Source organism: Stenella coeruleoalba, assembly GCF_951394435.1.
Source record: "Stenella coeruleoalba genome assembly, chromosome: 15".
NCBI classification, from domain to species: Eukaryota; Metazoa; Chordata; class Mammalia; order Artiodactyla; family Delphinidae; genus Stenella; species Stenella coeruleoalba.
The window spans coordinates 59,135,061-59,161,581 of record NC_137161.1 but is presented as its reverse complement, the minus strand read 5'-3'; the positions used below and the strand labels follow the sequence as shown (position 1 = coordinate 59,161,581).

The following is a 26,521-nucleotide window of genomic DNA, read 5'->3' as shown; positions in this document are numbered from 1 at the left end:
CTGTCTGTTCCTGCCCATCATTTTCATTTGGAAAAAGTATCTAGGAAACTGACACAGGTCACAAACTTCTGAAAGGGTCACGAAGGAATGTATACGGCTCTCCAGCAGCGTTCATGGTTCTAAGTTCAGACATGAATGCATTTGGCATTTCCATTCTCTGGCCTGTGAGGGATTCCCGCGGCTCTGCTCCCAAAAGAAAAATCAGCTGGGAAATCACTCATGCCAAGGATACCTGCACCTTCCACAGCCACAAAAGCAGAAGCCAAGTGGTGATGAATGATGATGGAACCAGCTAAAGCTCTAGTGGGTGGGTCCCTCCTGCCTCACCCTGGAGCCAGAACCACATAACTTGTGCCATTAAAGCCTTAGTATCCTTCGCCCCATGACCTCAGTCCTGGAATACAGCCTGAGGAAAGAAACTGACAGAGGCAGAACGAGCTACAGACAAGGGGATATCATCCGAGCCTTTATCTACAATCTCAGAAAACTAGAAGCAGCCTAAACACTAACCCACGCGAAAACTGCGAAGTAAACTGTGGTGTGCTACACAGCCATTAAAAATGCCAAGGTGGATGGGCCTAGAGTCTGTCATACAGAGTGAAGTAAGTCAGAAAGAGAGAGACAAATACCGTATGCTAACACATATATATGGAATTAAAAAAAAAATGTCATGAAAAACCTAGGGGTGAAACAGGAATAAAGACACAGACTTACTAGAGAATGGACTTGAGGCTATGGGGAGGGGGAAGGGTAAACTGTGACAAAGCGATAAAGAGGCATGGACATATATACACTACCAAACGTAAGGCAGTTAGCTAGTGGGAAGCAGCCGCATAGCACAGGGAGATCAGCTCGGTGCTTTGTGACCGCCTGGAGGGGTGGGATAGGGAGGGTGGGAGGGAGGGAGACGCAAGCGGGAAGAGATATGGGAATATATGTGTATATATAACTGATTCGTTTTGTTGTGAAGCTGAAACTAACATACCATTGTAAAGCAATTATACTCCAATAAAGATGTTAAAAAAAAAAAAAATGCCAAGGAAGCAGGACCTCCATAGGCTGATGGGGGAGGGGGGATCAAGTCGCCTCTTCTTGGAAAGGATTTTGGCAATAGGAATCAAGAGTCTTTACAGGGCTTCCCTGGTGGCGCAGTGGTTGAGAATCTGCCTGCTAATGCAGAAGACACGGTTTCGAGCCCTGGTCTGGGAAGATCCCACGTGCCGCGGAGCAACTGGGCCCGTGAGCCGCGACTGCTGAGCCTGCGCACCTGGAGCCTGTGCTCCACAACAAGAGAGGCCGCGATAGTGAGAGGCCCGCGCACCGCGATGAAGAGTGGCCCGCGCTTGCAGCAACTAGAGAAAGCCCTCGCACAGAAACGAAGACCCAACACAGCCAAAAATAAAAATATAAAAATAAATAAATAAATAAAAGATTACTATAAAAAAAATAAGAGTCTTTACAGATACTCATACTTTCTAAAATGAGAATTCCACTTCTAGAAATCCAGCTCAAGATTTTTTTTTTTAAATAAAAGAAGGAGTGGACAAAAAAATATGTTCATGAAAATACTAACTCTAAAAAGAGGGGAAGGGGGAAATGGTTAGAAAAGGAAATGGTGTGAGAAACAAGGACATAACCCAACATGTAATTCTACACGGCCGTCAACAGTAACATCCACGTAAGCGAACAGCATAGGGATATTCTACTTACATTTACTTATACTTTACTGGTTTTCAAAGCAGACCATCAATTTATGGATTCAGAATGATCTGAATTATGTAAAGTGAATGTACACATAAAATAAACTGGAATAAAACACATTAACAGTAACTGTGTCCAAGTGATTTTCTTCTTTAAACTTTTCTGTTCTTCCCAGACTTAAGGATTGTAATTTGTGCATTTCTTTTGTATTCTAAGGGTAAAAATCTCTACTTAAACATAGTTTGAAGTCTACAGGGAAACACAAGAAAATATTATAAACAAAATAAAAATTGCCTGTATAAACCCTCCTACACTGTTGGTGGGGATGTAAACTGGTGTAGCCACTATGGAAAACAGTATGGAGGTTCCTTAAAAAACTAAACATAGAGATACCATATGATCCAGTAATCCCACTCCTGGGCATATATCTGAAGAAAACTCTAATTTGAAAAGATACATGCACCCTAATGTTCACTGCAGCACTATTTACAATAGCCAAGACATGGAAGCAACCTAAGTGTCCATCGACAGATGAATGGATAACGATGTGGTATATATACACAATAGAATATTACTTAGTCATACGAAAAGAATGAAATAATGCCATTTGCAGCAACAGTGGATGGACCTAGAGATTATCATACTAAGTGAAGTGAGTCAGAGAAAGACAAATATCATATGATATCACTTTTATGTGGAATCTGAAATATGACAGAGGGACTTCCCTGGCGGTCCAGTGGTTAAGACTCCACGCTTCCACTGCAGGGGGCACAGGTTCAATCCCTGGTCGGAGAACTAAGATCCCGCATGCTGCATGATGTGCCCAAAAATAAATTAATTAAATTAAATAAGGCATGAATGAACTTATTTATGAAACAGAAACAGACTCACAGACATAGAAAACAAACTTATGGTTACCAAAGGGGAAAGTGGGAGCGGGGTGGGCGATAAACTAGGAGCTTGGGATTAACAGATACAGACCACTACATATAAAATAGATAAATAACAAGGTCCTACTATATTCAATATCTTGTTATAAGGTATAATGGAAAAGAATCTGAAAAAGAATATACATATACGTGTTGTGTTTGTGTCTATATATATATATATATATATATATGCATACATAAAATTTATCACTTTGCTGTACACCAGAAACTAACACAACACTGTAAATCAACTATGCTTCTATAAAAAAAAAAATTGCATGGCCACACTAATGGTGGTATAACTATGTAAAAATTGTACTTAAATGAACTAAGAAATAACTGTCATGCTAGGGTCGTGAGATTTGGGACTCTTTTTTTTTCATTTCAAGTTGTTATGTTGCTTTTACAACTTAAAAGTAACTTTTTTTAAGTTATCTTTTCCAACTTTTTTTAAATTAATTAATGTATTTATTTTTGGCTGCGTTGGGTCTCTGTTGCCATGCGCGGGCTGCTCATTGCGGTGGCTTCTCGTTTCCGACCACGGGCTCTAGGCACGCAGGCTCAGTAGTTGTGGCGCACGGGCTTAGTTGCTCCACAGCAGGTTGGATCTTCCCGGACCAGGGATCAAACCCATGTCCCCTGCATTGGCAGGCGGATTCTTAACCACTGCACCACCAGGGAAGTCCCAAAAGTAATTTTTCTAAGCACAGAAACAAGAGCTTTCTCAAGAAATCTCACACTGGCCAGTCATGACTGAATTCCATCCCAGAATCCCCCTTGTGGGCATCTTAACCAAAAAGCATTCAACCTGACGGTGGGCAAGCAAGGCAAGCTGCAGAATGATGGGCTCGTGTTAAAAGCCCACATGCAGATCCTCCAAAACCCACAAAAAGCAAGCCTGCATGTTGTTTATAGTTCAGTTAAAAATAAAATGAAAAGCAAACATGACAAATGTTAATAGTGCTAATTCTTATAGTGGACCATAGCATGCTTTGCCTTCTTCAAACAAGCCAACAAACAAAAACTAACTCCAAACTTGGTTCTGAGATTTTTAAAAAATCACAAGTGCCTTCACATCGTTCTAAGAGCCCAGGGGTTTCGAACCACTGAAATTTCCCTTTCAGATCATCACCAGCATCTGTGTGAGCCCTGGACACTCATAGCGGCATGTGGCCTCGGGCAGCATCAGTACCACCCGGGAGCTTGTTACAAATACTCGCTCTCAGGCCCCGCCCAGGCCTGCGGAATAGGAGTCCGAGGTCCACCATGACCCACAGGTGCCTGGTGGACACGTTACGGTTTGAGATGCGCTGCTCTGAGCCACGGGCTGTCAACTTCGGCCGCACCTGAGCAGTCTGGGTCTTGCCTCCAGAGATTCTGATGTAATTGGTCTGGACAGCGGCCTGGTCGTAGCAGTTTTAAAAGCTCCCCTGGGACTTCCCTGGTGACACACTGATTAAGAATCTGCCTGCCAATGCAGGGGACACGCTTCGAGCCCTGGTCTGGGAGGATCTCACATGCCGCGGAGCAACTAAGCCCGTGCGCCACAACTACTGAGCCTGCACTCTAGAGCCTGCGAGCCACAACTACTGAGCCTGCACTCTAGAGCCCGCGAGCCACAACTACTGAGCCCACGTGCCACAACTACTGAATCCCACGTGCCTAGAGCCTGTGCTCCGCAACAAGAGAAGCCACTGCAATGAGAAGCCCGCGCACCACAACAAAGAGGAGCTCCCACTCGCCACAACTAGAGAAAGCCCGTGCGCAGCAACAAATACCCAACGCAGCCAAAAATAAATAATAAACAATTTTTTTAAAAAAGCTCCCCTGGTGACTGCAATGTATCGACAGCCAAGTCTAAATAAGGCGTTTAGCTCCTTAGCCCAGAGAATTCTTTGTTAGATAGTTACATCCGAGCAACGGCGGGCTAGATTAACTGCCAAAAGTGGCTCTTTGCAGCCTTGAATGGAGGGATAATTTACTTGCGCAAAACCGGTAATAACAGTCACAGCTGGCTTTTACTAAGTACTTATGAAGGGTGCTCGCTGTGCGGAGCTCTTCTCGTGCGTTATCTTTTGTGTATTGATAGTACCTGGAAGAGAGAGACTACTACGCTGCAGTTTTCTAGATGAGAAGCACCAGGGGTGAAATGACCAGCTGAGATCACACATCTGGAAGTGGAAGGAGCGCTCGCAGGCCCCTCAGAGCGAGCGCCTCCCTTTTTTTGCACGCTAGGGGCCTCACCCACCTTACTCTAGTCCCGGCCTTCAGAAGCTGGACTCAAGTCCAGGCTTGCCCAGTACTTCCTTCCAAGAATGGCCACCTCAACTGGAGCACAGGGAATTACTGGCCAAAAGGTTAAAGTCTGTGTTTATATAGTCCTCCCCTGATTTTCAGCACCTAGAGGTTAGTCAGCTGTCTCTGGTTTCTCTGACTGATCCAGCTTCACACAGAATAGGTGTTTGACAAGTGAATCAACCAATGAACAAATGAGTATTAACTAACCAACCATCTTTCCCTGGATCCCGGCAGCATTAAACCTCAGGAAACCAGCTCCTCCTCCTGTGCCATGGTGTCTCCTGCCCTGACAGGCGCGTCTTGTCCTCACCCCTGTCCCCACACGCCAGTCCCGCCCCCACGCACTCCGCTCTCCTTGGCTGCTCTGGTGTGAGTCACCAAGGACCTGTCAGCTGCTGACAAGGACGTGCGGGAGAATGACGAAGAGCACAACTCACTCAGCTAGTGAGACTCAGCGGAGCGCGAGCGCCAGCAACCTTGGGGAAGGCCGCTTTGTACCCAAGGAAAAGTGAAGGACAGGAGGGGCAGGTGGGCCAGGACACCAGGAGCTCAACGGATAATTCCGTGTGGTCAGGGTTCGGTCCAAAAGAGGGGCCACGTGAACATGGACCACAAGGCTCTTGAGCACACAATTCTGAAGGTACGCTTACAAACTTGAAGATGAGAACACTGCAGCAAGGGCTAAAGCGGTGATTCTCACTGGGCGTGGACACAGTTGTAAAGCTCCCCGGGTGACTGTAAAGCATAGCGAAGCCTAAGCAAGGCCAGAGTGTCGAGATGCTTTCGGTCACCACAAGGATAATGTGCTACCAGCACTGGGAGCACTAAGGCTACGAACTGTCCTGAAAGACAAGACAGTTGCACACAACCAAGAGCAAACCACATCCTGCCATGCTTTCAGTGGTCCCGATGGCCCATTACGTGGGTGCAAAGCTTGTTTGTAATCTCAGCCTGTCCTTGAATTCATTAACTATACACTGAATAAACCAGTTTTTACCCTGGGGTCCACCCATGCTCTGCTCTTTCATTTTCTGTACTTCTTCTAAAGAGTGACTTCTGATCTCACCGCCTTTAAATCCAAACATGCATTTTAAGTAGGTATGAGCACTTAACTGCATCATTATTTTCTAGCAAAGCTCATGCCCAGCTAATATATATTGTAATCTACTTTGTATTAATATTATAAATTACTTTCCTATTATTTCTCCTTCATATTAGAGTTAGGGTGTTATACTGATTTTTTAAATTATTTGTGCAGGTAGGGTATGTTAGCTATGAACTTCATTTCAGGATAGTAAAGGGGGTGGGTTTTTTTTAAGGGATACCGGGCTAAAATTGAGAACTGTATGTCTAACCATGCCAAAGTGGCTGGACTAGGTGCTTGCTAACGAGGCCAAATTATATCAGACGTAAACATCCCACCAAGGAGAGACACGCAGAGACGCTGGGATGACCTGAAGCCCAGATTTCACCATCACTCACGGGAGGGCTGGCTCAAGAACGACAATACCTCTACTGCAGGAAACCTACAGTCTGCAAATGTGACGAGGAGCTGCGCCCACCGCAGGGGTCACCCACGCTCTGCCTCCCCACCACCCACCCCCACCTGATGGGACATGCTCCCCGGCTGTCCTCTTGAGGAAACGCTTCTGTCGCTTGTTCTTGCTCCGCGTGGCTAGGTGAGGAAAAGCGAGCCGCCTCCTGGCTCCAGTGGGCACGTGACCCAGGCCCGGCAGCAAAAGTAACACATCCCGCTGGGGAACTGAGAGTGAATCCCGGGACTTTCTCCCCAGCTTTCGGGAAGACATGCTCTCCTTCCACTGGGTACCAAGCCGACGGGATTTATGCCTAGTGCGGCCGGGGGGCCCTCTTGTCACCACGAGAGAAGAGCAGGCCTGAGAATGAAGCTGTGAGCGAAGGAAAGAAAGGGGAGACACGGAAGGAAGCAGGTCCCACAGGCACCCCCCCCCCCAAGGCCCTGGGTCCAGCTGGGCGGAGAGCTAGCTCTTCTCCGAAATTTTCAGTTATACAAGCCAATCAACAGCACCAGTTTTCAGCGGGTTTCCATCACTTCATACTGAGAGATCTCACACTACCTACCTATCTTAATCGATAAGATTTAAGTAGACGGCTGAGGGGTTTCCAGAAAGCCACAAGTCACCAAGCTTGACCAGAACATCACCGTGGGGCAAATGACAACCATCGACAGATCTGAAGCTAAGCTCAGTGTGACAGTTCTGTGCTGAGGGAAGGCACTAACAGGAGGAGAGCTGTCAGGTGACCAAAGAGCTGACGTTCCTCAGTGAGACTCGGACCAAGTGGCGCTGTCACTGGTCCCATGGTCCCTGCCCTCCCTCATTTAACCACTATTACAGAGCACCTACTGTGTGCCAGGTGTGATGCCAGAGACAAGGAAGACAAACAAGGTAAAGCACAGAGGCATATGGTCCTTGACCTCGTGGAGTTTACAGCCTAAAAGCAAACACAATACAGAGACACAACTGACACTAATACAACTATAGCGGGACACTGGTTCCCATGGAAGGACAGCCACAGAGGGATGTGACCTAGCCAGTGGTGGGGCAGGAGATGGTGGACAAAGCCTTCTGTGTCGGTGAGTGTTCCTGATGAAGCAAGAAACAGAAAACCTGAATCAAAATGGCTTAACTAGCAAATGGGATTTACTGGGCAACACAAGGGGAAAATCTGGCTTCCAGGGGAGGTTGATCTAACAGCCCTTTGATACTATAAGGAAGAACCAGTTCTCTCGCCCCTCCTCTCCATTCCAAGCTGTAGCATAAGCTTCACCCTCAGGCTGTCTCCCTCGTGGTGGTAAAATGGCTACAGCAGTTCCAGCCTCTACACCCTCACAGCACACGTTCTAAAGGGAGCCACTCCAGCCATCCAACAACCAAGGGACCACCTTCTTCCAAAGCCCTAGCAAACCTCAACCACATCTCCAGAATTAGATCACGTGCCCATTTCCTGAACCAAGTCCAATCACCACACCTAGCTGGGTCAAGCCATGGTTACCTGAACCAATCATTTCAGAAAGGAGATGGAATTATCTTGACCAGATTAGACAAATCAGGGCTGACCCTTGGTGTCTGGGAGAGTTCAACCCCTACCACCAACCAAGAGGAAAAGAATTGAAAAACCAAGCCATGGATGATTCTCCAGTGTGGGAAAAATGCAGGGGAGGGCTTTTCAGGAAACAATACAATGTCCACTATAGCAACTCTTCTTCTCGTGAAAGAACCCCACTCTCAGTTGCCTTCCCAACTCTCAGTTCTCAACCATGGGCTTTTAGAATCAGACAACAAACCAAGTGCTAATTTTCTGAAATATATATAGACAAAAATTGGACCTTATTTCTGATCTCTACTCACCCTGGCTACAGTTTTGCTTTGTTTTACGTAATGGGTTTGAAACAGTCCTCCAGAGCATGTTTCTTTCATGAGACAGAACTGAACAACAGGACATCATAAAAGAATGACAGATTCTTCCTTTTTCAGTCTCATGTATGACTCTGCCCTCTTGGCTTCGGGACTTTATACCAGCACTAGTGTAGGGATGGCAAATTCTTGTCCATGACAGACATCACCAATTCAGCACTCCCTCCTGTTGAGCCCAGATGAGACCCCAGAATCCTTCTCAACCCAAAACCCCAGTCGGCCACTCCCAGAGTTGGCAACAGGATGAAACCTACTATTGGCTTTCCCTGTCATAGAATGTATTCCAACTGGGAGTTGGCGATGAAAAGAACCAACTCTTGGTTCCAAATGCCATCCCTAACCCACGACAGGCTCAGAATTCAAGCCAGTATCCTCCATGTTTGACTTTCTCAACTTTGACCATTTGCCTCTTTCGATTAAAAACATAATCAATGTCTTTAGATGGACACAAGATGTTTATTGTTCTTTTTCACAAAAAGCAGTCTTCATCTTTCTCCAATAATTAAAAAAAAAAAAAAGACAAGAGACTGAGCCTTAGGGCAGAAACAGAGATTTAAAACCTTCATAGAAAGCCAATAAAGGCCTCCCAGGGGGCTGGACGGAGTGGTACGAGCAGGGCTCCCAAGCTCCTTGGTCCAGCCTCACTTACAGATCGTGCAGACCAGTTCTGTCTCACATGCAGAACGCTGTCACATCAGATCACTGCTCGGCAGCCCAACAGGGACAAATAAACAAAGGGACACATGCTGGGCCGGCAGGGCTGGAAAAATAACACCAGGAGGCCTGAAGGTAAATGAAGGCCAGTAGTCAAAGGCTCCAAGATGCTCGTTGCAGGGGAAAATGGGTCAAGTGAAGGACCCACGAGGTTCTGGCCAAGCCTCAGCACCCCTCGCCATGCCTGGCCAAGGCAGCAGCTAGGAAGAAGAAATCAGGGAACGCCCACCGAGCACTTGTGATAATTTTCGAGCTGCGCTGAGTGCTTTAGGAGCATGAGCTCGTGTCATCTTCCCCAAGATCCTACGAGGAAGCATAACAGACAGGATTCATCTGCCCCCCCACCTGCCCTGGGGACCTGGCAAGGCTGTCAGTCATGGCCTCTGCTCACTCCTGGCCACGACACGCCCAAGGAAGAGTCTTCCTGAAATGTTACATATGGACATTGGAGAAAGAGTCTCTTCTCTCTGGATCCTGCAGGGGGCTTGGTGTCACACAGGTCATCTTTGCTGCTGAGTGCAGAGGCACTAAGACCGACATTAACACGGAGCCAAGAGCAAGGGGGAAGAGCACTGACCTCACGGGAGCACCCAGGTCCCGGGACCAGTTCCAGCAACATAAAATTCCCCTGCGGACCCGAGCTAATTTGGTCTGGGTTTCTGCCATCAAAAGCATGAATATTAGTTAAGATTATTATGCCCCGGTTGTAACCGGAGATTTGAGAAATTAGTGAGTGGCAGAGCCAGGAGTCTGTGCTGCTTCCCCTGCTGAGGATGAGACATGGCCCTTCCACACCAGCAGTGACCAAGACACATGCACAGCATCTTGCTTAACGTCTCTGCACATGAGGTGTGGACAGGGCCCCACACCCACTACCCCCTCAAACATTTAAAGAGGAAGAACCAGAGTCTCAGAAGGGGGAGGGAATGACCCCAGTCACACATCTAGTAGAACGCCTCAGGAGGAGAAAAGCCGTGACAAAAGGGCGCTCGGAAGGCTGGTTCCGACATGAGACACAGGCAGGAGAGGCCCTGAGCAGTGCTCTGTGGAATGATCCAGCGGGTTCTCCTCGAGACACCTCCCTCACCTCCTCGGTAATCACAACAAGGAGGTTGCATCACGGCCCTGGCAAGTTGGTAACTGAGGGAGTGATTTTACTCATGCACAGAGAGAGCAACTCGCTCTGATCCCCTAATAACCACACAAGGCAGCCTGGTTAGTCGGGACTCAGGACTGCGACAGAGAGACCAGTCACAACCTGGCTCAAGTAACAACCTGGCTCAAGTAACAAAAGGAATTTATCGACTCACATAACTGACAAGTCCAGAGGAAAAGCAGATTCAGGGAGGACGGGATCCAGGAGCTCAAACAGTATCATTAGGACCTGTTGGTTCCTCCCTCCCTCCACAAGTGTGTTGTCACCATGTGGGGTCAGGATCTTCCTGCACGGCAGCAAGGACAGCTGCCAGCAACCCCTGGCTTCCATCATATGCTCCCAAGAATGCTAGAATTGGCTCTTACCAGATCAGCTTGGCCACACGCCATCCTGTGACCCAATCATCGTGGCCAAGGGATGGAACAAGCTGACTGACCAGGCCGGCATCATCCGTCCTACTCTGGAGCGCAGGTGGGGCAGTGGTGGGGTCATTCCTGCCAAACCACAGGGACAGAATGGGGAGAAGGATAAGCCAGCCAAGGAAGACTGGGGTAGTGTTTGTCCCAGGGTGGGTGTGATAGGCAGCCTCCAAGGTGGCCCCCAATGACCCCTGCTTCTTGGTATTCCAACCATGTGCAGACCCCTCCCACACTGAACCAGGCTGAGCTGTGTGACAACAGAATATGGCAGATGTGATCATGTGTCATTTCTGAGATTGGATACAAAAGCCACTGTGGTGGCTTCCATGTTGGGTGTGTTCCCTTGCTCTTGGGTTACTCACTCTGGAAAGCCAGCCGCTAGGCTGTGAGCAGCCCTGTAGAGCGGCCCACATGGCAGGAAACTGAGGCCTCCCGCCAACAGCCACGTGAGGGAGCTGGGAAGTGGACCCTCCAGCCCCAGTCAAGCCTTCAGATGACCGCAGCTCTGGCCAACAGCTTGACCGCAACCTTATGAGAAACTCTGCACCATTCACACATTCTTCACTCACAGAAACCGCAGAGGATCCTCAACGTTCACCGTTTTAAGCTGTCAAGTTTGGAGATAATTTGTTACACAGCCAGGGGTAAATAATACAAAGAGCAGAAGCAGAAAATGTCCCTGCAATAACCCCACAACCCTGTCCACTTGCTTCCCTCAGAGGTACTTCTGCTCAGGTAAATGTGTGTTTTCTTTCTGCTAACACCTGTCTCATAGCTTGAGCTTTCTTTTTTTTTTTTTTTTGAAGTATATATAGTTGACTTACAATGTTGTGTTAGTTTCTGCTAAACAGCAAAGTGATTCAGTTATACATATATATATATTCTTTTTCATATTCTTTTCCATTTCATAGCCTGTTTATCACAGGATATTGAATATAGCTCCCTGTGCTTATACCATAGGACCTTGCTGTTTAGTTTGAGTATTCTTAATTCCACAGGAAATAAGGCAATCAATTATTCAAGGAATGAGACTTACCGACCCTGAACAGCAACTGATTACAATGCCTCCGCCCAGCAAGGAGCAGCTGCTTGGCGCCACAAAGGCACTGGGCTGGTTATACGACCTTGCTCTTTGTTGAGCCATGATAGCACAAAAGGAAAGCCATTAATTTTGAGCAAAATGAACGTGTACTAAAACGCTAGGTTTGCTCAGGGATGTTCCCATTTTTACAATTCTACACTCAGAGCCAGTAAGCCCCACATACACCCAAACACGCTTCTTAGCATTAGCATACTCACGGCAGAAATAATTTCACTTTCTTGAGTCGGAAATAGCCTAATTCTTAATTCTTTCTGCACCACTGACGTTAAAATACAACTATTGATTAGGCAAGGTTTCTTAGTAATATAATTATTATACTAGAGAAAAATGATAATGATAGTTAACATTTTTGAGCATTTATGAAGCACATTCATGGAGCCGACATATGGTCTGTCCTTTTATCATTTAACCACTCTACGAGGTGGAGACTTCTCTTATCCTCATTTCATAGCCAAGGAAACAGAGACAGAGAAGTTAAGTAACCTGCTCGAGGTCCCACAGCTACCAAGCAGCAGAGCCATGATCGGACCCGCAGGATCCAACGCCAGAATCCGTGCCACCAACCACTAGGCTAAACCACCCGCATTATGAAACCTGCCACTTGGACACACGGGGACCTAGAACAGAGCAGCCCTGGTGCACGCATGTGGGCCTCGCCTCCAGCCTGTGACCCTGCACATCCTGCCTGTGTCCCTTCGGTGACAGCACCCCCCAGCCCCCAAGCCACAACTGACCAAGCGGGTCCACCACCTGACAACACTGACAGCTGCTCCTCCTGCAGCCAGAAGCCCGGAGAAAGTTCTGACAGTTGGCAGAGGTCAAGTCTGTCTGCAACACGTCAGCAGTTGAGTTTTTCAAAACTTACACATCCCACTGCTCCGTTTGCTTTCTTCCTGTTTTCTCCTTCTAAAGTGTCTGCCTGCTTTATACATGTTCCTTCTACCTGCAAACTGCAAACTTCCAGGCACCTTAAAAGCTCAGCTACCCACTGCTTAAATGGGGAGGCTTCAGATTACAAACCTGCTCAGTTAAGAAGTTCTTTTTTTCTATTCCATTCATGGGCTAAATAAAATTTACCCAAAAATTATCATATACTCAAAATACATTTACTGTAAAACACACTCCAATAGCACATCGCTGCCCAGCGCCTTATGTGCTTTCACACACACTCCTCCTCATTGGGCCCGCGCAGGGGGATAAGATCATCCTCTCCGCTCATAAACGAGGAAGCGCATGCTTGTGGCAGTGAAGCAGTTCACCCAAAACGCACAATTTGCAAGCAATGGAGCAGGGACTCAAGGCTGAGCTGGCTCCTAACACAATAAAAATGACAGGCGACAGAAGTCTGTCTTTCTTCGATGATTCAGAACCCAAGACTCCACAGACTTCAGTCTTTATGACAACATAAAACGCAATTACAACACAGAACCCTAGCATGGCCAGGTAAGATGCGGGTCTGGTTGAGAAAATGCCAAGTTAGGCACCTGGGACTGTATTTATCATAGTCATTTAACGGACTGTGATGCTCTTGAGATGTCATTTTCAAATGTGAACAAAGGAGAGAAGTTCAAATCAAAATTAAATATGGGATCACGGTGCCAACTTTCAGTTACATGTATATAGCAATTACATTAGTGCCACTCACATGTGCTGACAGCACGAGGATGGTAAACGCTGCTTCTGTCGGTTTACTTAACCCTGGGCTCCCTGCACATCCCCTGCACATCCACAGGTCAGGTTTATCTCCTGGTCTAATTTTAAAGTAGTTTTAAAGAATGACCTGATAAACTGCTTATTTTACCTAAAATGGGGAAAAAAACTGGAACTCCAGTGTCCAGCAATCAGAAATGCTGACTTTAATATGGTGCGTTAACTCAATGAAATGCCACATCCAGGCATATAGAAATGGTGACCATGAAGCTTCAGTGGTGGAGGGAGGTGGCCTGAGGAGTGACAGGCTGCAGATTTTAAGTACAGTACATAAAGATACGTCTGCATGTGAACAAATTCAGTAACAATGCATGTTATTATGGGAGCTGGAGCTTGGCGGGGGGCGGTTGCTTTACAGTTCTCATCATTAATAAGATATAAACAAAGTCACAGGCAAGGAAATATAATAAGATGGCTCAGATAAAAAGAGGTTCAGGGGCTTCCCTGGTGGCGCAGTGGTTGAGAATCTGCCTGCTAATGCAGGGGACACGGGTTCGAGCCCTGGTCTGGGAGGATCCCACGTGCCGCGGAGCAACTGGGCCCGTGAGCCACAGCTGCTGAGCCTGCGCGTCTGGAGCCTGTGCTCCGCAACGGGAGAGGCCGCGATAGTGAGAGGCCCACGCATCGCGATGAAGAGTGGCCCCCGCTTGCCACAACTAGACAAGGCCCTCGCACAGAAGCGAAGACCCAACACAACAAAAATAAATAAATTAATAAACTCCTACCCCCCCCCAAAAAAAAAAAAAAAAAGAGGTTCAACCGTACTCTGAATTAGGGGAATGCAAGTGAAAAATATTCTGCCAGCGCTGCTTTCACCTGTGATTTTATCAAAGACCCCAAAGTCGGATCCGCCCCGGGGCGCAGGGCTGTGCTGGGTGAGGCCCAGCCTCCCTGGAGGGCAGCTTGACAACCTCTATCCAACTCAGAAAGGCACTGCGCTTTGACCCAGCAATTCTACTTCCAGGAATTTCTCTGGCAAGCAGAGTCATATTGGGACAAAATAACAAATGCGAAGGTTATTATTATTAGAAGAGGCGAACGGCTAGAAACAACCGGGGTGCCTGGCTGTTGGCGTGCCAGCCAAATGAATCCTGGTGCAGGCGGGCAATGAGGTATCGGGGGCTGTTAGAAAGATGGCAGCTCCGTGTACCCAGCGCAGAACAATCTCTAAGCTGTGGAGGGAGTGGGGTGTAGGATACGTGACCACTTGTACCAAGGCAGAAAGGAAGGAGGGGAGGGAAGTGAAAGGAAGAAAGTTTGTGCGTCCGAATGTACGCATCTGCTCACGGAATGCACAGAGCATCTCTGGGACGGCAACACTGCCCACCTCCAGGGGCGAACCAGGTGGCTGGGGGTGGCGGAGTTTAACCATTTGTACCTTTTGGATATTGAACCACGTGCATACATACTATTCAATATTTAATGTAGTAAGTTAAATTTCAGATGCATAAATTTTATTTCCATTGGTCACTTTTTTTTTTAGTTAAAAAATATTGATGAAAGGTGTGCTTGGGGTTTGAACAAAGCCTCCCCCCCAGTCGCTCTGCCCTCCCCTACCTTGCCAACGCCTGGATCTTTGTGACGTGCCGCTCCTCCTGTTCGGCCACCTTCCGTTTCAAGGTGTCGACCTCTTGGCGGAGCACGGCCGAGTGCTCCATCTCACCGTCAAGCAGGTTCCGCAGTGACCTGGGGAGAGGAGGCCCACCTGCTGTCAACCCAGAGTCCATGAAGTCAAATCTTAGTTCATTCATCTTCCACAAGGCTCTGCATAAACTGCAGTTCAAGTCCATCTCATATAAACTGATTTGAGGAGATACCAAACTCTGCTCAAGAGCCTCTGAAGCAAAATTAGGATGAGTCCCCGGGAACCATCTGTGGCCTGGCTCTGTGGCCCTGAGAGCCTGTGGGCAGCTTAAATCAAGGGAAAACAATGAGCTGAGCCAATCCCAGGCAAGCCCCCTTCAAGACATCCCACTCAGAGGTGCAGCCCATTCAACCGAGACATCCTGTCACAGCCGCACGGCGCAGGAGATTCAACAAAGGAAAGGATGCCAGGACAGGCCAAAAGAACCACCTAAACCACAAAAGCAGAAGACAGGCTCCGGTTATCTGACAGACAACGGGAGTCTCATTTCTCCTGCCACAAAGCGCACCTTACCCCTGCTCCATCGCCACCTCCAGGTTAAACAAGCATACAGAGTATCTCATGGAGCTATACGATCTGACATTGCATAGAATGTGTTTTATATTATATTTGGAGTGTGTTAACCTCCAGAACACATTCACTTGCGTATCTGTCATCCTTGGTCTTAAACAGCAGAGAAGACAGAAGCTCTTCCAGAAATAATCACAAGTTACCACCTAGAAATGAGCCAAGCAGGGTTCTTCTGACCATCTACGTCGCTGGACCTCAGATGGCTATTTCTATAGAACATTTACTAACTCTGGTGCAGCTACATCCTAAATCCAGAGGACACTTGCCACGTGACATCAGCACATAAGCAAAAGTGTCTGAACCTGCCCACCCTCACTGCTCACTGAACCCCACCCCCACGCCAAGACGTGTGTTCCTGGAAAGTTTTGAGAAAATTCCCCTCTTGGGGCCTGGAAACCCCCCAACACAAACACAGTGTGATTTTTTTCTCTCGCTGGGAAGAAGAAATTACCAGACAGTGATGACTGTTCTTTACAAGGTAAGACAAAACCTATGGCTTTTTCCAGGATAATGGCCCCAGCTGGATCAAGGAAAAAGCATCCTACATTGTCTACAGCCTGTCACTGGAATTTATTTTCATTGCAAAATAGCACTGTCTGAAGATTCCTTTTTTAAAAAACTCTTTTGTTTTCCAAATCACGCTTATTTGCTTTCATATGTTTCCATAAAGGATGAGGGAGAAGCTTGTCAAGCGGGGCCCAGATCGAGGCTTCAAAAGGAGAATCACGACTGCATGTCACTAGGGACACAATTCCTGCTCTGAGCACAAGAATAAGAGGGTGACACGAGCGTACACACACACACGCACACACACACCCGTCCCCTGGCCCGCAGGGAGGCAGCCCGTCATGCTCGCAGAGCCTCGGCAGATAACTGCATGCAAACCCCTCTACTGAGCACCCTGTGGCCAAGACGAGGTTCTGGCAGTGGAGCAGCTCACGTCTGGGCAGCCGAGCAGGAGCAGCATGGCTAATACCTGGCTGGTATCTAGCCCTGGTTTCAACAGGGAATCAAAATGAATAAAACCCTTTGGCCTCTCGGTGCCTGCAACTAGGCTTTTGGGGAAGTCAAAAGACTCCAAATGCCATTTTGCCCTATGTGTCCCTGACTTGAGAAAATTTTAAGTATTCTAGTGCTTGGAACATGACGGGTAGACCCTGAATTAAAGGTCACCCACTACTTAAGGAGGGTCGCACGGTGACGGCTATGGGGATGGAGCTTCTTTCTGAGGTAGTGAAAATGTTCTAAAATTCTGGTGATGGTCGCACATATCTGTGAATATGCTAAAACCCACTGAGTTGAGTACTTTAAATAGGTGAATGATATGTGAATTCTATCTCAAAGGCTGTTTTTTTTAAAAAAAGAATTAAAAAATAAAAAAGATGGCTTTACAAATTCTCAGTTTGTTCTAAGATAGTGCGAGGATCATACGGTTTTCATTCCTTGCTAACACTCAAGCCACAATATATATGCTAAAGTGGTATATCTGACCAAAAAATAAGAAATCACTGGTCACAACTCTGCCAATAAAGCAAAACTTCCTTCACGGTGATATTCTCTCTGCCCCAGATGTAGAATGTCCACGGTAGACTGCCCTCAAGCACGGAGCTCTCGATACCTGTTCTCTTCTTCCAGCTCATCCTTCCTGGTCATCATGGCCACGATGGCCTGTCGCAGTTCACCTAAGGAAGAAAGCCAAGTCCAAATTAACCGGCAGATCCCGCCTGCTACACCGCCCCACACGGGTCTGGATTATGTGCTATTTAGGGCCACTTGTCTAGACAAGTTCCCTTTTCCCTTTCAAAAATAATTCCTATACAGTCTAAGAGATCCAGTGGGCTCAGTCAATCACTCTCATTAGCCACACAAAACCCAAAGGCAGAGCAGGATGAGAATAACTGTGGAGGCGTTTCCTTAGCGAATATAATCAGCCGCTGCAGAAGAAACAGGCTGGTAATTTCTAAGCACTTTTCCAAGTCTCTGCTACCGGACAGCAACTGTTTTGAACAAGAGTATGTTCCCAGTTACAGCTGTTTATCAACCGCAGATCAGACAGCAGATCACATGACAACTGACTACATACCGACACAGAAATTCTCAAGTTCACTAAGAGATCTGGTTTTCCTGCGCTGACTCCCATAGACTCTGAAGGGGGGTGGGGCCTCTCCAATGCACAGTCCATAATTACCTATAGGAGTGACTCTCCCGACATCTTCAACGTTGGAAAGCATTCACTGACAGAAAATCACCCCCTTTAAAATCAGTAAGCGCCCACGTTTCCTATCTACATCAAAAACTTGTCACTGTCCACCCACGGTGGACTGTTTACCGTAACACTCAGATCTCAAGACCAGGAACTTGTGAATTTCTCCTGGAGAGCCAGTTTTGTTTTATTTTTTTCCCTAAGGAACCCTGTGAACTTTATGTCCCTCTTGGCACTGGCTGTGAGGAAGCTCACAGCCAAAGTTACAAGTCCAGTGAGTGCACGTGGCCCTGTGGCCACCACGACGTGTCCCAACCCTCCCCTCTGATCGCCAACCTGTATTTCCACCTGGTGCCAATTTACATATAACCCATCTCACTCTATTTTTTTCAATCTGTTTTAATATGCTGCTTCAAGTCCTCTTTTGGGAAGAAGTATGGTTTTTGGTTTCTTTTTTTTTTTTTAGCTAAAATTTGAACGCTTCTACTTGCCAAGCTCTGTTCAAAGCCCATACTGGCGCTATCTTGTTTAGTCCTTTACACACACCTAAGAAACACTACCCCACACTGTTGGGGTACAAATAAATTGGAAAGAAGGGGGAAATGGGGGAGGAAGAGGACACAGATAAATAGGCAGGTCCCTCGGTCCCCTTATACTCAGGATGCCCAGGCACAAAGAGGCCCACCAAAGACCCTGAGGCAAGAAATAGGTCCCAGGACCCATGCTGCCCTCAGGCTGCTACAGAGGAGATAAAAGCCCACAGCCCAGGCCCCAGGGGAAGAAAGAGAAGGAGGGGAATCATGGGGGCTCCTCCTCAGCTTCTGGGTCAGACACCAGAAGCCACTCTGTTCAGAAGAGATGGGACAAAAAATAGACCCTCCCTGGCTTTTCTGACCCAGAGCAGCCACGTGGGCATCACAAGGACACGACTAGGAGGTCCAGGCCCTGGCTTCCCCATCGCACCTGTGACAGCATGAAACCTGCAGGTCACACAGTGAGAAACTGGGCCTCCTAAGGTGCTGATGAGGAGGCGTGTCTGAGGTGTCCCTCTCCTGGTGTCACCAAGGAAGATTCAAAATTCATTGGGTCGATGCGAACTTACTGAGCACCTACAAAGTCCAAGCCCTGCTCTCGGCACTGTGGGCAGAGGGTGAACAGAGGAGATCAAAGTCTCTACCTGCAGCAGGCAGGCCTCCTCCCCTGAAGGGGGACAAGCAAAGCAGCATGGAGCAGTCGTGGCGACAAGACATGCCAGGAGGAAAGCCCGGTGCGGTACACAGATGGGTGGTGGGAGGGTGCCACTTCCTGGGTGCTCCGGGAAGGCCTCTCTGGGGGAAGACATGACAGCACAGGCCCGAGGAAGGGAGGGAACCAGCGTGCTGCTCTGTGGAGGGAAACACTCCACAAGGCACAAGGCACGTGCAAAGGCGCAGGGACAGGCGTGAGCTTGGTCACATGAGGAGGGCAGGGTGACCCAAGGAAGGCGGGGAGGCCCACGTGGCCCTGCCCTCAGGGAGCTTCTAACACCCACCAGCTAAGCACTCGGGGTACACTGTCTCCTTGGTGCCACAGGGCAACTCTATGGAAGCTATCTCTGAGTCCCTTTCACAGGTCTGCTAACAGGCTCAGGGGGAGGAAGTGTAAAGACACAACTGGAATCTGAGTCCAAATCTGTCCAATTCCAACCTCTGCACTCGACCCCAGGAAACAGCGATAATTACCACCACTCACATGCAGGGACGTAAGAGCTACAATTTCATCGACAGCGCACAGTGACATTAAGTCAGAAGAACGAACCTGAGAGGTAATTAAATAAGCTACACAACCACACACCTTTACGTGTCAGAGCCAGGAGGGAAACCGAGGCCTCCAACTGGCCCGTGGGATGTGTGTGCTGTGTCCAGAACCGAGGCTGCTGCGTGGCACGGGGCCAGGTAACAAGGCTGCAAACAGGACCCCTGGGGCTCAGTTCCTGGCACAGGTTGTAGGACCAGAGCCACACAGGGTCCTTTGCACTTTTCGCAAGGTCTGAAAATTTGCAAAAGGGAAACAATGGGCAGAAAAAGCGTTTCCAGACAAGATACTACTAAAGGTTAGAAAGAGCAGAGAGGGCGAGACTGGGAAGAACAGAGGGAAGGAGGGTTAGGCCCTCAGCAGAGATTTTTGTTTTGTTTTGTTTTTTAATTTTTATTGGAGTAGAGTTGATTTACAATGTTGTTTTAGTTTCAGATGCGGAGCAAAGTTAATCAGTTATACATATACGTATATCTACTCTTTTTCAGGTTCTTTCCCATATACTTCATTACAGAGTACTGAGAAGACTCCCTGTTCTCTACAGTAGGCCCTTACTAGTCATCTATTTTATCCTCAGCAGAGTTAATCAGCCTAAACAGATAGGAAAGAGGCCGAGCCGCTGCCCTTCAGTCCAGGGGGGAAGGGAGCTGACAGAGACACAGATAAAGTCCCCATGTGCTACCTGCCCGGCCACGGGCTGCCTGGGGTTACAACGGCCCCCCCAGCTCACACATTCATTCATTAGTAAACATCTACTGAGCACCTAACTACTGGCTACAAGGCACCTTCCCAAGGGGAGAGCCAGGCTCCCGACTTACCTTAGGAAGGAGTCCTTGACAGAGGATTTCTTAATGGAGGAAAACCACACACATTCACGTGTGCCTACGAGGAGACAGAGTCTGTCTGACTTTGCATTCTGAACATGACCAGGTAATGAGGGCCCCGGCTCTCAGCCTCTCTGAGCCTTCCTGGCAGGCACAAGGGGTGAACGGCACCCACCTTCCCACCTCCCTGGGATGCTGTAAGGTTCAGAGGAGAGACCAGACAGGACAGTACTAACTAAGTCAGGGCACTGCCTGTCGTGGACGGCAGTGGGGAGCACTGATAATCTAGAAGAACTCAACGTAATGCTAGATTTCACATTTCTAACTAAAAACACTGATAAATCTGTAAAAACAGAAAACAGCCAGTAATTTAATCCCATGACACCACAGCCATGGGGGAAAAAAACAAAAATTCAAGACAATATATCATTGAAGGCAGGCCAGGTAGTGTCTCTTTCGTTCTTATCTTCAAGAAACCCAGAGCAGGTGGCAAGGCTGCAGGCCGGTACTGGAGACGCAGCCTCAGGAAATGCTCCTTTACTCCAAGCCCTGTTTGAAATCTGAATCTTCTAACGAGGACTTCTTCTGGAGTTCTCAACTGGCCCAAACTTCTTATGGGAGCAAAGGACTGGATAGTCATCATTGCAACACGAGGCTAGAAGAAGTGATTTTTTTTTTTTTTTAACATAGACTATTTTGTAAAGCGGTTTTAGGTTCCCAGCAAAATCGGGAGGAAGGTACAGAGGTTTTTTCGTCTACCAGCAGCCCCTACACACGCACAGCCTCCCTCATTATCAATAACCCCCCACCAGAGTGGGACATTTGCTGCAACTGATGAACCCATGCTGACCCATCATAATCCCCCACAGTCACGTCAGGCTTCGCTCTTGGTGTTGCATATTCCACGAGTTTGGAAAACTATGTGACAACATGTATCCCCCATGACAGTATCATACAGAATAGTTTCACTGCCCTAAAAATCCTCTGTGCTCTGCCTGCTCATCCTCCCTCGCCACTAACCCCTGGTGAAATCTCCTCTTAATCAAGGGAATCATGCCAGCCTTCTGTTCTGCAGCGCATGGCACACGCGTGCCTGATTTACACTAATGAGCCACGTGCACTGGATGTAAGTGGGATGAGCGCTCGGCAGAGCACATGTGCCCAGCACACGCACACCCACCACCAGGGTGCTTGGCACCGGGTACCCTGGACCCGACAGGACAGGAGGGTCGTGCTCCAGGGCCCTCAGTCCCGTGGCTGTGCCGAGCCTGTCATGGAGGGAGCAGCTCACTGCCCACGAACAGGATCCTTATGCTGAGAAGTTGGTGTCATGCCCTCTCCTGGCGTCACCAGACGTCACCAACCCCTTTACCTGGCCTCTACTGCAAACAGCAATCCACCTGGGCCAGGAGCCTGTAACAGAGCCTTCTCGAGGGACTTTCCCCGAGTGATGTGACTGTACTATTTGGTCCCTCCCCACAAATGTGAGCGCCTCTCCCTGAATAAACCCAACAGAGTTTTTCATTATGGTGCAAACATTTCACACGAGCTCTCTCCTCTTCATATATGTTAATGGCTATGCCCGGGCACAATGCTATACAGCAGGTCTCTAGAGCTGACCTGTCTTGTTTGCCTGAAGCTTTATACCTGGTGAACAGCATCTCCCATTCCCTCCTGCCCCAGCCCCCGGCAACCCCCCTTCCACTCTCTGCAACTCAGAGTTCGACTATTTTAGATTCCTCATATAAGTGGAATTAGGCGGTGTTTGTCCTTCTGGATCCAGCTTATTTTACTTAACATAATGTACTCCAGGTTCATCCATGTTGTCACCTATGGCAGGAATTCCTTCCTTTTTAAGGCTGAATGATATTCCAACACACTGTTGTTTCATGGATTTCCTCGTGTTCACCAATCCCTTCCAACCCAATATGATAAAACCCATCTACTCAGGCCAGATGAAAAGGCACCTCTTCTGGGAAGCCCTCCGTGATTCTCCTACCCCTCAGCAAGCTGCAGAGTGTGCAGTAGCTAACTGCCTCTGTCTCCTGCAATCATCTCACAACTCCTTAAAGGCGCACAGCATGCCATGCATCTGGGGTCCCCAGAGCTCCCACATGCCAGGAGCTTGGTCAAGGTCTACGGAAAATAAGTGATGCAGAGAGACGATTCCTATCTGAGTACAACACAACTAAAATGGAGGGCAAACGTACCAGCTGTCACGTGGTGGGTACTTCCGTGTCTAGTAACACGTCAGCACCAAAGCCTCGTTTCAATTCTCACGACCACCTAATGAGGACACTCAAAAACAAAGTGCAGGAACCCACACTGGGACAAGCCAAGCTGCCCGCGGGGCCCCAAGTCACCTTCCAAACCCTCTCTAAGGCCAAAAATTGTGGAAATTGCCCTGAGCAGGTCCAAGAGCTGGAGAAAAATAAAGTGCTTCAGCGGGGACCTGCCAGGGGCAAGAAGAAGGTCAGGTGTGGGTTCCAGTAGCTTCCATTCCAAAGACAGGAGCAGGACCCATGGAAGGTTGCTACCAACAGGTCCCAGGGCTGGGGAGATCTGTGTTCAAGCCCCAGCTCAGCCACCTACTGCCTGGTAACGTCGCGCAGGTTTCCGCCTCAGCAAAATACAAAAGGGGATAAAGCCACGTTTCCTGTGGGATGCTGAAAGAGGAAACTGAAGTTGCCGGTGGTGTTCACACTGCAGCGAATACAGGTTTCAGGGTCCTGTATTTCAGAGCATGATCTCTAGAGTCAGGACTCGGGTTCGAATCCTGCCTCTGCAGCTGGGTAACCTTGGGCAAGTTACCCACCCTCTCTGAGCACCTGACTCCCTTATCTATAAATGGAATCTTTACAGTCTCTATCTCACAGAAGCATTTTTGTTTTTCACAGAAACATTGTTAAGGATTCAACCCCCAGCACATAGAAAGCATTCAACAAATGTTACTGATCACCATAATTAGTGCCTTTCCCTTCAATGGTATGGGCCGGAAAGACGGGGCAGGGGCGCCAGCAGTGACCATCCAAGCACAAGTGGGTTCCACTGGTCACATTTTCAGGAGTTACAGGATTTACTGAGCTCCTGTGTACCTCAACCTTGGGAAATAAAAAGGAATGTTTTTAAGTGGTCTATGCCCTAGAGCAGCCGACTAGACAATAGAATTTTATGAACCATCAAACCAGCTCGGCATGGGCAGTGTGGGAAATCAGACCCAAAGAGTGAGGTGCCAACTGGAGGAGACTGCAAGTGTCAGGTCAGGTTCTGGACTTTTAGGCACAGCACGCAGGGATCCCAAACATCACCACCCAGGCTTTTGCAGCTGAAAAGCGTACAGTCCATAGGGGAAAGAAAACTTGGAGGAGGAAGTGTTTCCCAGGAGGACCCAGAGAAGGTATGAATGCTCTTTGGGCAAAGAACAGCCACGAGTAGCTGCGATGAGACGTCTTGGCCACAAGTTCACCTTGAAGGGGCCACAATCACACTGCACAGAAGCCACAGAAGCAGGGGGATGGCCATCGCTGACTGATGCACACCATCATCCTGTCATAACCCTTCCTTCCCCCGTCCCACACGCTGTGCCTCTCCAGCCTCTTGGACATCAAAATGACTGAGGACACAAATACAGGTAAAGCAGTACTCTGATACCTCAAATCTTTAAAAAAAAAATCCATCGCTGTCAGACTGTCCTCTCCGCCTTCCCCAAGTTACCATCACAGAATATTCATGGTTAACGGTGAAAAAGGCAACGGCCTGAGAGCTGGTATCCGCGCACCGCCGTTAAAAAAAAAAAAAAATCACCCTTTTGACAGGCTTTAACTTTCTATGCAGTCGCTCTGCTGACTCTCCTTGCATAGGTAATGCTGGGATTGATTTCCATACATCCCATAAACATTCTACTTCTCCAAGCTCCAGGGACACACACTGGCAGAGGCGCTCCCTAACTTGTAATTTGCTCTCCTCTCCCCGGCACCGCGCATCCCATTATTTGCTAGTCTCTATCATTGTGATTTCCTTCCTCTTTATTACCTGCCTCAGCACACATTTCGAGGGAAACAGGGCAGCCTTTCTGTACTGCAGTCTCTGCAGAGCCCGGCTGAATCGGGGGTCTCCCTCTCCTAAGGCTGAAAGGCAAAGAATGATCCATCTCGAAATCCGCTCGTGGCCCGGCTTCAGAGAACTGAACAGCAAATCCAGTCAAGAACACAGGAGAACATTAACCGGAGGAAATCAGTCTGGGATACAGAGCATTTTGAATCACTGCAGAAAGGGTGGATTTGTCCATAAATGTTGCCAAGGCAGGGTACCATTTTGGGAGCAAGAAACAAGACTTAAATCTCTGCAGCTACTACATATGGAAATAAAGTTCAGACAGAAAAATTTCAATGTGCAATGCAGCAATAAAAACAATATAAATATGGGAACAAACATCTACGCCATATGTAGCAGCACAAGCCCATCTTAACATGCAAGCAAAGAACAAGTCCATTAAGGAAATGATAGTTTTGCTTTTTTTTAAAAAAAAGCTTTTGCACACTGAGGGCCAATCTAACAAAACACTGGTCCACTGTGGAAACCAAGCTCCTAAGCTCTTCGGGGCAGCGAACAGGCAGAGTGGAAAGAACACAGGTCTTCTAATCAAATCCCAGATCCCACAGGTCTCAGCTCTCGGTCCTTCCTCGCCTCTCGTCCCCTCAGCTGCAAAAATGGTGCTAATATCACTGAGCGCCCCGGACAGGGCAGGGCTCGGCACCAGTTTTACTGGAACACAGCCCCACTGTCTGTTTACATATTGTCTACGCTGCTATCATGCTACTGAGGCAGATCTGAGCTACTGTGACAGAGACCGAGGGGCCGCACGGCCCAAAACATTTACCAGCTGGCCCTTCAAGCAAAAGTTAGGGGAACATGCAGAAGCTCTTGCCCCCGCTCCCCAGGCCAGCCTTCTCCACTGCGGGCCCTCTGCGGTTAGGTGTGCGGCCTGCCAGGCACCGGTGCCGACGGTGGGGCCCCATGGCTGGAACCCAAGGGGCTGGGGGCCCAGCTTTAATAAATGCGACACAGCACTGGAGCAGCTGCGGCTCCCTCCTGCCTCGTCAAAGGTCCCTCAGCTTTGCCTCTGTCCCTCCAGCTGTCCCTGCTCAGCCTCCTGCCCTAGATCATCTTCTTCTACCCTCACTGGTTCCCCAGAGGCGAGCCAGCCGAGGGCCCGCACTGCACAGGGGCTGGAGCTTCAGGCGTCTGTAGGGTGAGGTGGTGCTGAGACCGAGGGTGGCTGGCTGACCCTGAGAGAGACTTCCAGAAGTTTGGGATGGGCCACAGTGTCCGACAAAGGAGGATGGGAGCAGAGGCGTCTGGCCCAAGAGCAAACAGTTCTAAGTCGCTCCACCAAGATCCACCTGCTGAGAGCTTAGCCAGGGACGGTTTGCTGAGCTTCTGTTGCCAGGTGCAGAGGCCTGGCCAGGGAAACACGAGATGCAGGCACCAGGAGGAAGCCCACCCAAGAGAAGAGCCAATAAAGCCCCTCCGGGATGACAAGTCCACTCAATGCAGAGAGAAGCTGAGTTTAGCCAAGTGGCTGGCATCTGAAATGCCAGGCATGAGCCACAGAGCCCTCGGCCTGATAATGGGGCAAAGCCACAGGGGACCCCAGACTCTGAAAAGGATCCCTGTTGATTCAGTAAACTCGCCACTGGCTGGCTTGGTCTCTTGCTGTACTGGTACCACCAAGACAGCTCTCTGAGAGCAGAGACGGAGCGGCCCTAGGAATGAGGCAGGCACGCCGGGACCCAGAACCCAGGCCCCCGTGAGCCCTCACATCCTCCACCCTGCTGTGCTAACCTGAGAAGATTCTGAGCTCCAGCCCATCAAGCCAAGGAGAGCTCAATGGACCCCTCCTTCCCTGAGTCCCATGAAAGCTCTGTCCCTCGGGGTGGACTTGTTCTTCTGCAGTTGTGGCTACCAGAGCCCCACCCCCAAGCATGTGAGCCCCTGCCAG

The 26,521-nt window shown here is 48.6% G+C and overlaps 1 protein-coding gene across 1 annotated transcript in view; it reads right to left on the bottom strand.

Moving 5' to 3' along the window:
- SNX29 (sorting nexin 29) overlaps window positions 1–26,521 on the bottom strand; it is a 551,607-nt gene that overhangs the window by 405,138 nt on the left and 119,948 nt on the right. Inside the window, exons 12-13 of the mRNA XM_079945062.1 lie at window positions 17,318–17,381; window positions 15,042–15,170 (exon numbers count right to left, since the gene is read on the bottom strand). Of these exons, the coding sequence (XP_079801188.1) occupies window positions 15,042–15,170; window positions 17,318–17,381 (193 nt within the window). The remainder of the gene's footprint in view (window positions 1–15,041; window positions 15,171–17,317; window positions 17,382–26,521) is intronic.